This window comes from Epinephelus moara, chromosome 20, assembly GCF_006386435.1.
Source record: "Epinephelus moara isolate mb chromosome 20, YSFRI_EMoa_1.0, whole genome shotgun sequence".
NCBI lineage: Eukaryota > Metazoa > Chordata > Actinopteri > Perciformes > Serranidae > Epinephelus > Epinephelus moara.
In genome coordinates, this window is record NC_065525.1 from 29,522,839 (window position 1) to 29,535,820 (window position 12,982).

General features: G+C 39.6%; 1 protein-coding gene across 2 annotated transcripts; it reads right to left on the reverse strand.

Moving 5' to 3' along the window:
- Window positions 1-59: 59 nt before the first annotated feature.
- Window positions 60-11,513, reverse strand: nat10 (N-acetyltransferase 10). Of its 2 annotated transcripts, none has more exons than XM_050073174.1 (29): window positions 11,390-11,513; window positions 11,064-11,187; window positions 10,862-10,953; window positions 10,025-10,196; window positions 9,764-9,886; window positions 9,625-9,686; window positions 9,417-9,531; window positions 7,867-7,974; window positions 7,539-7,672; window positions 7,353-7,446; window positions 7,164-7,262; window positions 6,937-7,073; window positions 6,601-6,725; window positions 6,173-6,323; window positions 5,885-5,981; window positions 5,650-5,766; window positions 4,415-4,516; window positions 4,250-4,324; window positions 4,043-4,159; window positions 3,762-3,895; window positions 3,630-3,678; window positions 3,406-3,502; window positions 1,992-2,096; window positions 1,734-1,906; window positions 1,517-1,636; window positions 1,307-1,405; window positions 584-657; window positions 397-477; window positions 60-309 (listed from the first exon to the last, which is right to left on the reverse strand). In XM_050073174.1, the coding sequence occupies exons 2-29, from the start codon at window positions 11,175-11,177 to the stop codon at window positions 165-167; spliced, it is 3,111 nt and encodes a 1,036-aa protein (XP_049929131.1). In that variant the 5' UTR covers window positions 11,178-11,187; window positions 11,390-11,513; the 3' UTR covers window positions 60-164. The 2 variants fall into 2 exon arrangements, with proteins under 2 accessions (XP_049929131.1, XP_049929130.1); XM_050073173.1 differs by having other exon boundaries at window positions 11,064-11,184; window positions 11,390-11,498.
- Between the last annotated feature and the right edge of the window lie 1,469 nt (window positions 11,514-12,982).

The window sequence follows — 12,982 nt, forward strand, 5'->3', positions numbered from 1 at the left end:
TTGGTATGACAAATGCTAAAGATAAAAAAAAATCTTAATGGATATCCAGTCTTTAGGGTGCTCTTAATTGTCTGCAAGTCCATCCAAAGCTCAAAATTGCAGATTGCAGATGATGTTGATGCTGCTTTGTGTCCACACATAGTCTTGTCAATGCAGCTCTACAGTCACGCCCTCTTTCCAAATTTGCCATGCTTATCCTTGTTCTTCTTGAATTTGCCGTGTTGCATTTCCTTCTTTTTTAGTTTCCCATGCCCGGGAGCCCCATTGCTTTCTTTGGCGTTTCCGCCATCCAGCTTCCTCTTCTTGTCACTGTTGGGAGTAGAACATTGTTACAAACATATTTTTACAACAACCAAACAACCATACTTTTGTCAAAGATTCTGAATGTCACCGCACCTCTTGATGCTGACGATAGATGTGTTCCCTGCTTTCTTCAACACCTGGTCCCATTCCTCATCATCTCCACGGATCCTGTATCTGTAAATACAAAGGAAATCATTACAACTACAGTAAATATTGCCCTGTACATGTTTCTATTCAAAATGCCACACACAAATAATGACCAAGGCGACCTCATACTCACTCTTCCATGTCCATGTCTTTCACTTTCTCCACATCCTGCTTGTGTCTCTCCTCAAACTCCTTAGCTGCTTCATTCTGTTAGTAACAGATTCATTTATCAACATTTTGTCTCAAGCAAACACATCATAAGGTAAATGGATGCTGCTAACATTTTATCATTGGAGTAGAAAGTGGCTTTTTTGCTTTAATTTATTATGAAGTAAATATTGATTGCACAATGTTATGGCCATAGAATAAAGACACCATCAGCGTTTAGATAAGTTTCCTATAAGCCTTGTTTTTATGATGCAATTCTGTCTGCCGCTGGGTGTGATCTCACAGATAAATGAAGGCTCAAATTACAGCATAAAGAACTTCACGTTCTGTGTCATGAAATTAATCTACAAGTTGTTAGGGTATCAATAACAGCCTACTTTATGGGTCAGAACTAATTTTGCAATTAATAGAAAGATCTTTAAATAAAATATCATATGTCTTTTCAACTTAAATGTGTTGATTATTTTTTACAGTTAATTGTTAGGTCTAAAGAAATGCCCATTCTAACTTGCCGGGGACCAAGGTCACATCTTCAAAGTCATATTTTTCCTGACAAACCGCTCCAAATGCTTCATTTACTTGTATATAAAAAATAAGTAATGCAACACATTCCCTCATGAGAAGCTCAAACCAGCAAATGTTTTGCATGTTTGCTTGATAAATGACAATAAATTGGCTGATCACGTACCAGATCATCATTTAGGCTTCTGACAGTTGGCTCCATGGAGACGTCTTTAGCTGTCACCATCTGTGCCTCAATAGCTTTTTCTTGGATGCTGGTGAAGACCTGTAATAGTTAACACATCAAAGCATTAATGTAGCTGCAACAGTTTTAGAAGCAGCTTTTATGGCATCGTTTCTACATCATGTTATTCAGTGACTTAAAGTGTGAACGTACTTGTACTAATTTCCGGATCAGACGGTTGAAGAGGCCCATGAGCTGTGAGCTTGGCAGTTCAATTTCCTTTTCCAGCTGTTCCACTGACTTGTGCTGTAAGCCTATACCCAGCAGTAACGCCTAGGAAAGACCACAAACAACATCAACAAGTATCACAATAAAACTAATACTTCACGACAAACAAACAACTGAGACCATAACCAGCAGGGAAACTCACACACTGTGCAGCTGAGAGAGAGACGTCACCGAGTTGCTTGAGGAAAAACATGCGAGCCACAGTTGGGATCAAGTCCATGATGAGGTGGTAATCCACCATGCTCCTTGAGTACAGCTCCAGACGTTTGAGGTCGTAAGGGCTGAATTGGGATGCCAGCTCGGAGCTAGTGAGAACTGTGAAAAGTCAAAGACAAGTCAGGTCAGGTCAGTGAGACGCGGGGTGAATCTGAGAAGTTGTTAGTCAGTAGAGGAGTCTTACTGCTCGTCTCCTTCTGCTTCTTGTTCTGCAGGATGCTGAGTGACAGGCTCGGATGGAAGCGACTGAATTGGTAGGAAAGGAGCGACAGAAAACGCCGGCGGAAATCTGAGGAAAACAACAAATGTTCAGACTTAAATTCAAACAAATCCAATAAAGTCATAGTATAGTATGTCATAAATTTTGCCAAAAAAAAAAAAAAAAAGTCATAGTATAGTACGTCATAAATTTTTCCCAAAAAAAGTCGTAGTATAGTATATCATAAATTTTTGCCAAAAAAAAAGTCATAGTATATGTCATAAATTTTGTGAAAAAAATAAAAAGTCATAGAATAGTGTGTCATACATTTTGCCCACAAAAAGTCATAGTATAGTGTGTCATAAATTTTGCCCCCAAAAATTCATAGTATAGTGTGTCATAAGTTTTGCCCACAAAAAGTCATAGTATAGTATGTCAGAAATTTTGCCAAAAAAAGTCATAGTATAGCATGTCATAAATTCTGCCCAAAAAAAGTCATAGTATAGTATGTCATAAATTCTGCCCAAAAAAAGTCATAGTATAGCATGTCATAAATTTTGCCAAAAAAAAGTCATAGTATAGTATGTCATAAATTTTGCCAAAAAAGTCATAGAATAGTGTGTCATAAGTTTTGCCAAAAAAGTCATAGTATAGCATGTCATAAATTCTGCCCCAAAAAAGTCATAGTATAGCATGTCATAAATTCTGCCCAAAAAAACTGATAGTATAGTATGTCATACATTTTGCCAAAAAAGTCATAGTATAGTATGTCAGAAATGTTGCCCAAAAAAAGTCATAGAATAGTGTGTCATAAGTTTTGCCAAAAAAGTCATAGTATAGTATGTCACAAATTCTGCCCCAAAAAAGTCATAGTATAGTATGTCAGAAATTTTGCCCAAAAAAGTCATAGTATAGTATGTCAGAAATTCTGCCCAAAAAAGTCATAGTATAGTATGTCATAAATTTTGCCAAAAAAGTCATAGTATAGTATGTCATAAATTCTGCCCAAAAAAGTCATAGTATAGTATGTCAGAAATTTTGCCCAAAAAAGTCATAGTATAGTATGTCAGAAATTTTGCCCCAAAAAAGTCATAGTATAGTATGTCAGAAATTCTGCCCAAAAAAGTCATAGTATAGTATGTCATAAATTTTGCCAAAAAAGTCATAGTATAGTATGTCATAAATTTTGCCAAAAAAAGTCATAGTATATGATGTCATAAATTCTGCCCAAAAAAAGTCATAGTATATTATGTCATAAATCATGTCAACTACTTCATCACTTCAAAGAATAAACAAGCAAATTTTAAATAAACATTTGTATATATGACCAATTGCTAAGTTTTATTTTGTCTGAACAACTGGGCCCAGAGGTAACACAGGAAACGTCATGAATGTTCACCTTTCCAGAAGGCAGACAGCCACTGACTCTGCTCTGGGGCGTCATCTGTGTTCAGCTCCTTCAACATCACACAAGAGTGCTCTCCTGTCAGGTCATTCTGGAGACAATCAAACATACACACAAACACACACACAGCAACAATTATAGCATGTGCAATTATAGCATTATAGCAAAATGTGCAGAAACACACAAAAAAAAGTTTTTTTGTTTTTTCTTTTACTTACAGGGGTTTGTCTCAAGTAGACTGGAGTATACCCTGCTTTCTTCCAGAACCTGTCAGAGAGCAAAAACAATTTTTCTAAATCTGCAAAAATATAACGACCCCCTTATCTCTCACTTTGTTCATAGAAACTCACTTGAGGAGCTGTGTAGTAAGGCCATAGGAAACTCCTAGATAGTCCAGTCTCTCTGCTCTCCTCTCACTCAGCTTCAGGAGCAGAGGAGGGAGCTCCTTCCGAGGAGTGACCACCTCCTCCAGCAGACTGACTGCCTGGATAACAAGAGACAACAACAGGGCCACTGTCACAGATGTTTGTGTTTCATCCGCCTAATCTCATCTCTAATTTGTTTTTTTTTATGTGGTTACACTTCATGTAAGTATTTGATGTCTGTTGCTGAATACATTTAATTGTCTTACCTCACTGCTGATGGAGGTGATCTCATTGTGATTTGAGTGTGTGCTCTCATCCATGGTGGGAAACTTGCCCTCATAGTACATCTGCAGCAGCTGGAGAGCTCTGGAGCCGTAGCCCATCTGGTGAACAGATTGAAAACCAGTCACATACAGTACACCCAGATTCATTAAAAAATGGAAAAACATGCTGAGGCCTCAGCAAGCTCTTACCCCTTGGTAGTCTGGATTGACAGCTATTCGCACCACTCTGCCTCCTGAGAGGCTGCCAAATTCTGGGTCTTGGAACTACAAAGAAATAAACAGAGGATTTCATGTCTGCACTGTGGAAATGTGAGCTGTAGTGATTTTGTCAAAAGCTCTGACACCAGTATGTACCTGTTCTGACACCGTCCAGGGAATGAGGTCGCCAGAGGCTTTCTTTCCTCTGGACAGACTGTTCAGGATGGACTGCCGAGATATTTCTCCTTCCAGACAAACCTAAAGAAAAATACATACAATAAGTCAAGTCAATAAACTTGACAAATGACTAAATACTGTATAGATACAAGCAAAAAAAGGGTAGGTCCAAGTTGTCTCTGGATGCTTAAAGTCAAACAGAAATGGCTGGAGTTGGTGGAAGTCTTTCTTCTGAACATATCTGGACAAAACTTTCATGATACAGTATGACATTTAAAAAAAAAAAAAAGTCAAACAACAGTGTGTTATAACACAAAAAGTCATAGTATGGTTTGTCTTAAAAATGCATAAAAGGTCACAGTAGTATGTCATAAAAATGTAAAAAAAAGTTCATGGTAGAGTATGTCATAAATATGCAAAAAAAATGTCACAGTATAGTATGTCATAAATATGCAAAAAAAAAAAGGTCACAGTATAGTATGTCAAAAAATGCAACAAAAAAAATGTCACAGTATAGTATGTCATAAAAATGCAAAAAAAATGTCACAGTATAGTATGTCATAAAATGCAAAAAAAGGTCACAGTATAGTATGTCATAAAAATGCAAAAAAAAGTTCATGGTGGAGTATGTCATACAATGCAAAAAAGGTCATAGTATAGTATGTCATAAAATGCAAAAAAAGGTCACAGTATAGTATGTCATAAAAATGCAAAAAAAAGAAAGGTCACAGTATAGTATGTCATAAAATTGCAAAAAAAAAAAAAAATCATGGTAGAGTATGTCATAAAATGCAAAAAAGGGTAAAGTATAGTATGTCATAAAATGCAAAAAAGGTCATTGTTTAGTATGTTATACAAAACCCAAAAAAAAAAGGTCATGGTAGAGTATGTCATAAAAATGCAAAAAAGTCATAATATAGTATGCCATAGAAAAAGTCATAGTATAGTATGTCATAAAACAATGCCAAAGTCATTGTATAGTATATCATAGAAACTGGCAAAAAAGTCATAGTAAGGTATGCACAAAAAACATCAAAATGAAATCACAGTATAGTATGCCATAAAAATGTCAACTTATAAAAATGTCAAATATGAACTGTCTGGGACAGATTTGCGAAAACCTTCAATACAGCTGTTGGCTTTCAAATACATGGGTTTTCCATCACTGCACACCCATTACAAACAGTTTCTTTAGGGGGTCTGGGGTTTCTTACCTGCACCACGGCGAGGACCTCAGGCAGTGAGTTCTGTGTGGGAGGAACGGGTGGCAGGAGGCAGAAGAGGTGATGGGCCGGCGCGTCGGACAACATCTGCAGATCGTTTGGTGAATTCTGGATCCCAAGAAAACATTTGAGTCAGCAAATAAACAAAAGCATGACACTACACTGTGTGTACAATATTTTTCTCTTTGAGCAAAGCAGGTCATTTGAACACAAACTATTACACCACCTTGTAGTGCGATGCCACGTAGAGGGCCATCAACCTCTGCAGGAAAGCCTCAGATGCTTTGTGGTAACAGAACAGTGTGTCTCTGTTCACATAATATCTGTGTGTGGGTTGAGGACAAAAGTAACTGCAGCTTGTTTTGCTCAAGTATTGTGTGTACAAAAATTCTATTTCTTTCTTAGATTCTTTTTTTCCATTACTTGTTTGTTAACTTAGTGTTTTTTCTTTACACATGACACACTGTATATAACCAGGGGTAACTTCACGTTGTTTAAAGTTCATTAAGGATACAGGTCACAAGTCTGTGGCAGTGGACAGCCAGAGATGAGCCTGGGTATGTTCAGACAGTCCAGACAAAGCAGGTCATTCAGCCACTTCTCCACAGCGTCTCCTGGAGCATACCGAATGGACTCATGTAGAGAAACCTCATGGAGAGAGCGAGCTGTGAACAAGGACATAAAAAACATCAGTCCATCCACTTCCTGTCACTGGGCACCTCCAGAACAGGACTAAGTCCAGACCCAGTGCCATCTAGTCCACCTTTCACACTAGCGCTAGAGTTGATGTTCCACATCCTCAGAGCCAGTCTTCACCTAAGTCCCACCTTTGCCTGCCCCCTGACCCTCGCCAGCAAGCTTCCCTCCCAAATTTGGCTCTAGGAGGGGGCCCCAGTTACAGTGAACACACAGACAAATAAAGTAAAACACAGAGACATTTACCTGCTGCTAGCCTCTCTGTGTTGGTGGTCCTGTTCTCTGCTGACATGCTCTGCTGACTGTCTGCACTCTGCTGCCTCAACTGCTGGATCAGTTTGAGGGAAAGAGAGCGCCCAGTGCCCTCATACCTGCAGAGATGAAGGAGAACAGCAGTCAGAAATGCAGCTAGCTACAGCTAAAATGATGCAGCAATTTATTGATAGCAATTTATTATGCTTTAGTGGTCATTAAATCCATATTACTCAAACCAGTTTTCATACCGTCCTTGTGTGTAATGTTATCTGAACAAAAGTAATGGGGCATTCGATCATGTGAATATCATCCAGTCCTGTCACTGACCCGTTGATGGTGGAGGCCATGAACACCAGGTATGGCCCCAGCAGGTTCTTCACCAGAGGAAGAGGGATGGCTGCGGCCTCATCAATGACCAGCAGTTCAGCCTGGCCCAGCTTCACTGCATCACCTGGGTGGATGTACTGTTGGTCACACGAACAGGGAAGTCAGATCACTCACTGTTATAAATAACAGGAAGTTGAGGGGTGGGGGAGTGGTCTGGTCTCATTTACCTGAATTGTCTGCCGGTGCTCTTTGAAGATGTTCACCCGCACCACGGCTTTGTTGAAGTCTGGATTCAAAGACTGGATGATTTCATAGTCGAGATGCTCCTACAAATGCAAAATGGGGTTATGAAGTGGTGTCTGATCAGAGCATGAACACACTGTCACTGATACAGAAGAGACTCTCAGGCAGCCTACCTGATACTGCAGAGAATCAAAGCCTTTGAAGATGAATTCAAACATGGTGTGGAGGTTGTCCGGGCTCGGAGAGGTTACAAAGATGTTGGAGTAGCTGTAAAGAATGTCAGGCAATCATAAGCAAAACAAAAAACAAATAAAAGACAAATTTGTATACTTGCATAACGTTATAAAACTAATTCATACCCAAATGCCACGGCTCCAGCGACAGCCAGACCCAGCGCTGCAGACTTGCCTCGACCACGGGCAGCAGTCAGAGCCACAGTGCTCCTCAGAGTCTTCTCTGAAATCGCCTCAATGAACTTCAGCACTCCTTTAGCCTACAGCAAAACACAAACCTTTAAACCTTACATTTATTATGACTGATATAAAAAGGGGCATCTGTTGAGGAGTAATTTCTTTGGAACACTGTCGTAACCTGCTGCTGAAGTGTTGCTTTAAATCTTATCTGTGCATTCATCAATAGCTATACTTGGTAAATGTGTAAAGTGGCTCCTCAGAGGGAGGTTCTGACCTGGTCCATGGTCTTGCAGCAATCCACCAACACGCCCACAGGCTGAGTGTCCTGAAGGGACTCCTTTAGATCCTTCAGCTCCTGTTCTCGTGGAGACAAACCGTCCTCCTGATGGAGATGAGAAAACTGGTCAGAAATCAGGGAGGATGTAGCCAACAAGCAGGCAAACTTTACGGATGTATAATTTTTAAAAACAGTGGCCACGAGTGCTTAATAAAAGGGAGAAATACAAAGAGAAAAAAGAGACATAAAAGGCCATATGACGACAAGGACACAAAGTGTACAAAATCAAGAAAAATCCACAGAAAATAAGCAAGTTTTAAGATGCTGCCTTGAGCCTGAGACAAGGGGAGACCTGAGGCTCCTCCAAGTGGTAACAACTCATTTAAAGAAGACCTGAAACACAAAATGGTTTATATGATAAGAGCAAAGTTTTTAAACCAGTCCTAAAGGAAACAGGCAGCCAGTGGAGTGAAGTACAGGCCAATGTAATGTGTGATCTACATTTTGTACAAGCAAGCAGGGAATTATTCATATAGTTTATGGTTGCAAGTGACAATTTTTTTTCTCATCAATAATCTGTCATGTTTTTAAATAATGGTTTCGTTTATAAAATGCCAGAATTACTGAAAAATGCCTGCCGCAATTTCCCAGAGCCCAAGGCAACTCCAAAAGTCAAAAACCTGATGATGGTTCCTTTAAAATTAAGTAAAAGAGAGAAAACATCTTATCTAAGCCACTGGAAACAGTAAATGTTCCTAATTTTTGCTCAATTATGGAGAGAAACAAATAATAAATTATCAAAGTTATTGCAGATTAATCTTATATTGATCAACAATTCAGTTGAACTACCAATTGTTTCTATCCTGTCGGAATGGGAATAGAGAGCCGGCTCCAGTTGAGAATTGGTTCAAAACTGCCCACTCCTTAAGAACTGAACGTCTCCAAACTTATCAATTTCTTTTATCGATGCTGCATATTTTTCTGACAGGTGCACATTGCAAAACAATGACGTCAAACTCATGTGTCTACGCTGCTGGGAAACTTGCAACAAGGAGTCATGGCGGAGAGAAAGAAACAGTCCAAAGTGTGGCTTCATTTTATGAAGAAAGACAACAACAGTGCTGCTTGAAATGTCTGTAAAATTATAAATTCAACTAAGGGTGTAAACACAAGCAGTATGCTTTAACGTCTTTCTACACAACCTGAACTTAAATTCCAGGAATGCCATGTGTTGGACACTCCACGCCTGAGTGTCACCGCTGCCCAACTAAGCAGCCTGTCCCTTGCTGAGAGTAATTATCCTGTTATAAAAAAATCAGCTCCACGCAGACAGGCTTAGCAGGTTTATTCTTTGACTAAGAAAACCTAAATGCTGTACAAAAATCTACAGTGTTCAGACTCAGATAATAAAGCACTTGCGGTGAGGCTTAAACCTGTGTAGGCCGTCTGTTTCCACACGGAAAACTGTTCAGGAATCAATAAAGAATCCACAATGGCATTGGTATCAATAAAAACTTCAGTTCCCATACCTACTCTGATATAACTACCTGAGTCTTTGGAGGAACAGGCTTGATGTTTGCCATGTGGCTGGACATTGGCAGGATGTTGAGTTGGTCGTCAATGACAACACAGTTTTTGCAGGATGCCAACGACAGAATGAACCTAAAACAGAACAAACATGAATAAACACATTTAAACTTTGATTCCACTGACTAAAAATGCTCCAAACACCATGAAAGCCAGAGGAACACTCACCTCTCATTGAACCTTCCCACCACATCCTGATGAGCCTCAGTCCGGTATCGAGCGTGCACGTCCTGGATGAAAACGAGTCACAATGATCACAAGTCAAGCAAACACAGATGTGTGGAGATGGAACAGGTTACAGACTTACCATGGTCATCGTGTACAGCTGCTTGAGAGAGTTCATCGTCCTCAGCAGAATCACAACGATACCACCTCCTTCTACCGTCTCAACTGTCCTCGCTAACAGGTTGGGAGTGAGAGCTTCAAAGTCCTGTGGGACAGGAAATAAAACATCTCAGTCTACAGCAGTGGTTCCTAGCATTTTTTGGATTGTGACCCACAATCGTGTATGTGTGTTTTTTTTTATATATCCTGGGAGCCACTGATCTACAGCCAAAGAGACACTCACCTGCAGGACACACATGCCGTAGGTGTTTCCCAGGATCTTGTGTGTCTCATTGTAGTAACAGTACCGGATGTTGGTTGCAGCGATGAAGAGCTCAAACGGGTCGTCCTGATTCAGATTCAGGGTCCCAGTTTTTATCTTCTTCTGCAGCTGTCTCATGCGCTTCTTCCGATTGCTGTTTCAGACATTTTGTACAAGGCAAAAAATAATTTGCTTCCTAACTTTATTCAGAGGCTGTCTGAAATTACAGGGCACCAGTATGAACTTAGGGGAATAGGTATGTTCAAGAAAACAAGGGTAAGGACGAACATAAAGAATAGACAAACATCTGTCAAAGGAGTTAATTTTGTCATGTGACTCGAGACCACACCTCTGATCATATAATCAATAATCTAAATAACTTCTTAAGCACCCTAAACTAACTGGTTAGAAATCTGTTAAATGAGTTAACTTGAGGAATGGTTTACTTTGAAATTTTCAACAACAATAATAATAATAATAATGATAATAAAATGAAATAAAGTAAAATAAAATAAGGTGGTAAACAAACATAAACTGATGAATATTGTGTATGAACTATTGTGGAATGTTGGTATTGTTTCTCTCTGTTTTATTGTGTTTGTTTCTGTTGTGTTATTTTCATATAACCTAAACCTAGCTGTGAATGAGTTACTTATGAGAATATGCTACATAAAAAAGGGTAGAAATAATAAGCTTCAGCTTCATGGTCTATATTTTTTGTTTTTGTTTGTTTTTTAACCTTTATTATATGCATTCTTTTTGGTAAATTGTTAACAAGGATCTCAACCTATTAGCACTTCTCTGTCATACTACACTCACCTGCTGAATCCCAGGTCCTTCTTGTAGCACCACAGCACAGAGGGTCGAGCTCTGACTGAAGCTTTAGACAGCATGTGATGCAGAATGACGACCTGGATCAGAGGCAGATTTAACTGGGTTTAGTGCCAAATGCAAAGAAAGTTATATTAAATAAAATTGATACTGATACATTTGCTTAAGACAGCAGGAAGTGAAATATTACCTGATCTCTCCCACGATCTCCCACCACCACAAACATGGTGCGATGCTGCAGAGCGACTCCATTCTCTATCTGAACACGGATCCGGTTGTCCACCTTCTTACGGACTGTTGCCATCGTCTCACTGCTGGACACAGAGGCAAACTTCAGAGATACAGTGCGGCACAAACTGTGCTGTCAGACTGAGTCAGGAGGAAGGACTGACTGGAGCTAACCTTCAGCCAAAACAAATGAGAGTTAATAACAGCAAGGAAACTAAATTCTGCCACAACGCGATGAAGAAACACAGAATTAAGGCGTCGTTTTAAACATTTAACATTTTAACTTACCTTCTGTTGCACTCAAACTGCTTTTTGTTTAATCGTCATGCAGTTTTAACAAGTGGAGGGGTGAATTTACATGCCAGCCATCATGCTGTTGATACACTCACGTGGAGACATCCGTTCATGGAGGACCCTCGGTGTGACGTCAGAATTGTGCGACGCAGTTTGCGGAAGAGAACAGCCCTGAGTTTGGCCTGAAAGGCTGAAATCTCTACAACTGAGACTGTTAGTGAGTAGAGTTAATCTACAATCGTCTTGGTGGTTGGCGCCAAGGAGGGACCGAGTCATTGTTTTACAAGTCACAAGTAAGTCTTGGTCAAGTCTCAATTCAAGACTAACAAGTCCTGAGTCAAAGTAGGGAAGTCTGGAGCTGAGTCCCAATTTATGACTGACAAGTGCCAAGTCAAGACCAACAAGTCCCAAGTCAAAGCAGGCAAGTCCAGAGTCAAGTCCCAAGTCAAGACCAACAAGTCCCAAGTCAAAGCAGGCAAGTCCAGTCAAGTCCCAAGTCAAGACTGACAAGTTCCAAGTCAAAGCAGGCAAGTCCTGAGTCAAGTCTCAAGTCAAGACTGACAAGTCCCAAGTCAAGACTGACAAGTCCCAAGTCAAGACTGACAAGTTCCAAGTCAAAGCAGGCAAGTCCAGAGTCAAGTCCCAATTCAAGAATGACAAGTCCCAAGTCAAAGCAGGCAAGTCCTGAGTCAAGTCCCAAATCAAGACCAAAAAATCCAGAGTCAAAGCAGGTATGTCTGGCGTCAAGTCCCAATTCAAGACTGGCAAGCCCTGGGTCAAAGCAGGCAAGTCCACAGTCATGTCCCAGTTCAGTACTGACAAGTCCCTAGTCAAAGCAAGCGAGTCCAGAGACGAGTCTCATTTCAAGACGGACAAATCCCAAGTCAGGTCCCAAGTCCTAAACTTTAAGTTACAAGTCCAAAACAAGTCATGAAACACTCTTCACCAAATGTAACACCATTTTAACAGAGTAACAATATGTTAAATTTACAAAAATCATGAATGCTTTCTAAAATTTATATTTGTTAACAAGATTGCGAAGAAAAGTTACTGTTCTTGATAATTGGTCAATCATTTAAATATTTTTTAAGGAAAGTCTAAAACTAGCTGAAATTAACTTAGAAATTATCAAAAATTAATATTTTTGCTGGTTTTCTTGGTGCAATGATAGTAAGTCACATCTTTGGGTTTGGACTGACTAGATGGTTAAAGAAAGCAAGTGTTAAACCATGGTTTGGTGAAGCTGTGACTGTGATTGGCATTTTACAGACTTCCTGACTTCTCAAATTAATCTTTAACTACTTGAACATCTAGGCTATTCTTCTTCTTCTAAAAAAAAACCCCAGCATCAATGGCAATCATGGCCTATTGTCTTATTTCTATTACGCATTAATAAGGAGTCTGATGATGAATTTACAGATCCAGTTTCAGTTATTTGGGGTTCGGGACTGGCGATACCATGAAGGATTTGTATGAATTCTGCCTGTGAATATCACCTTGGGGAAAAAAAGCCCCCAACCTCAGATACATGCGCCTGTCTGCCTTAGGACAACATGTAAGTTTAATTTCACTGTTTATTTCTACAAA

What these genes read in the sequence shown, in the direction of transcription:
- nat10 (XM_050073174.1), bottom strand. Translation starts at nt 11,177, where the DNA reads ATGGCAACAGTCCGTAAGAAGGTGGACAACCGGATCCGTGTTCAGATA. An exon ending in CTGCCACAGACTTGTGACCT is followed by an intron (nt 5,982 to 6,172) that starts GTATCCTTAATG and finishes ACCCACACACAG; the next exon opens with ATATTATGTGAACAGAGACA. An exon ending in CTCTCTCAGCTGCACAGTGT is followed by an intron (nt 1,637 to 1,733) that starts GTGAGTTTCCCT and finishes GGTCTTTCCTAG; the next exon opens with GCGTTACTGCTGGGTATAGG.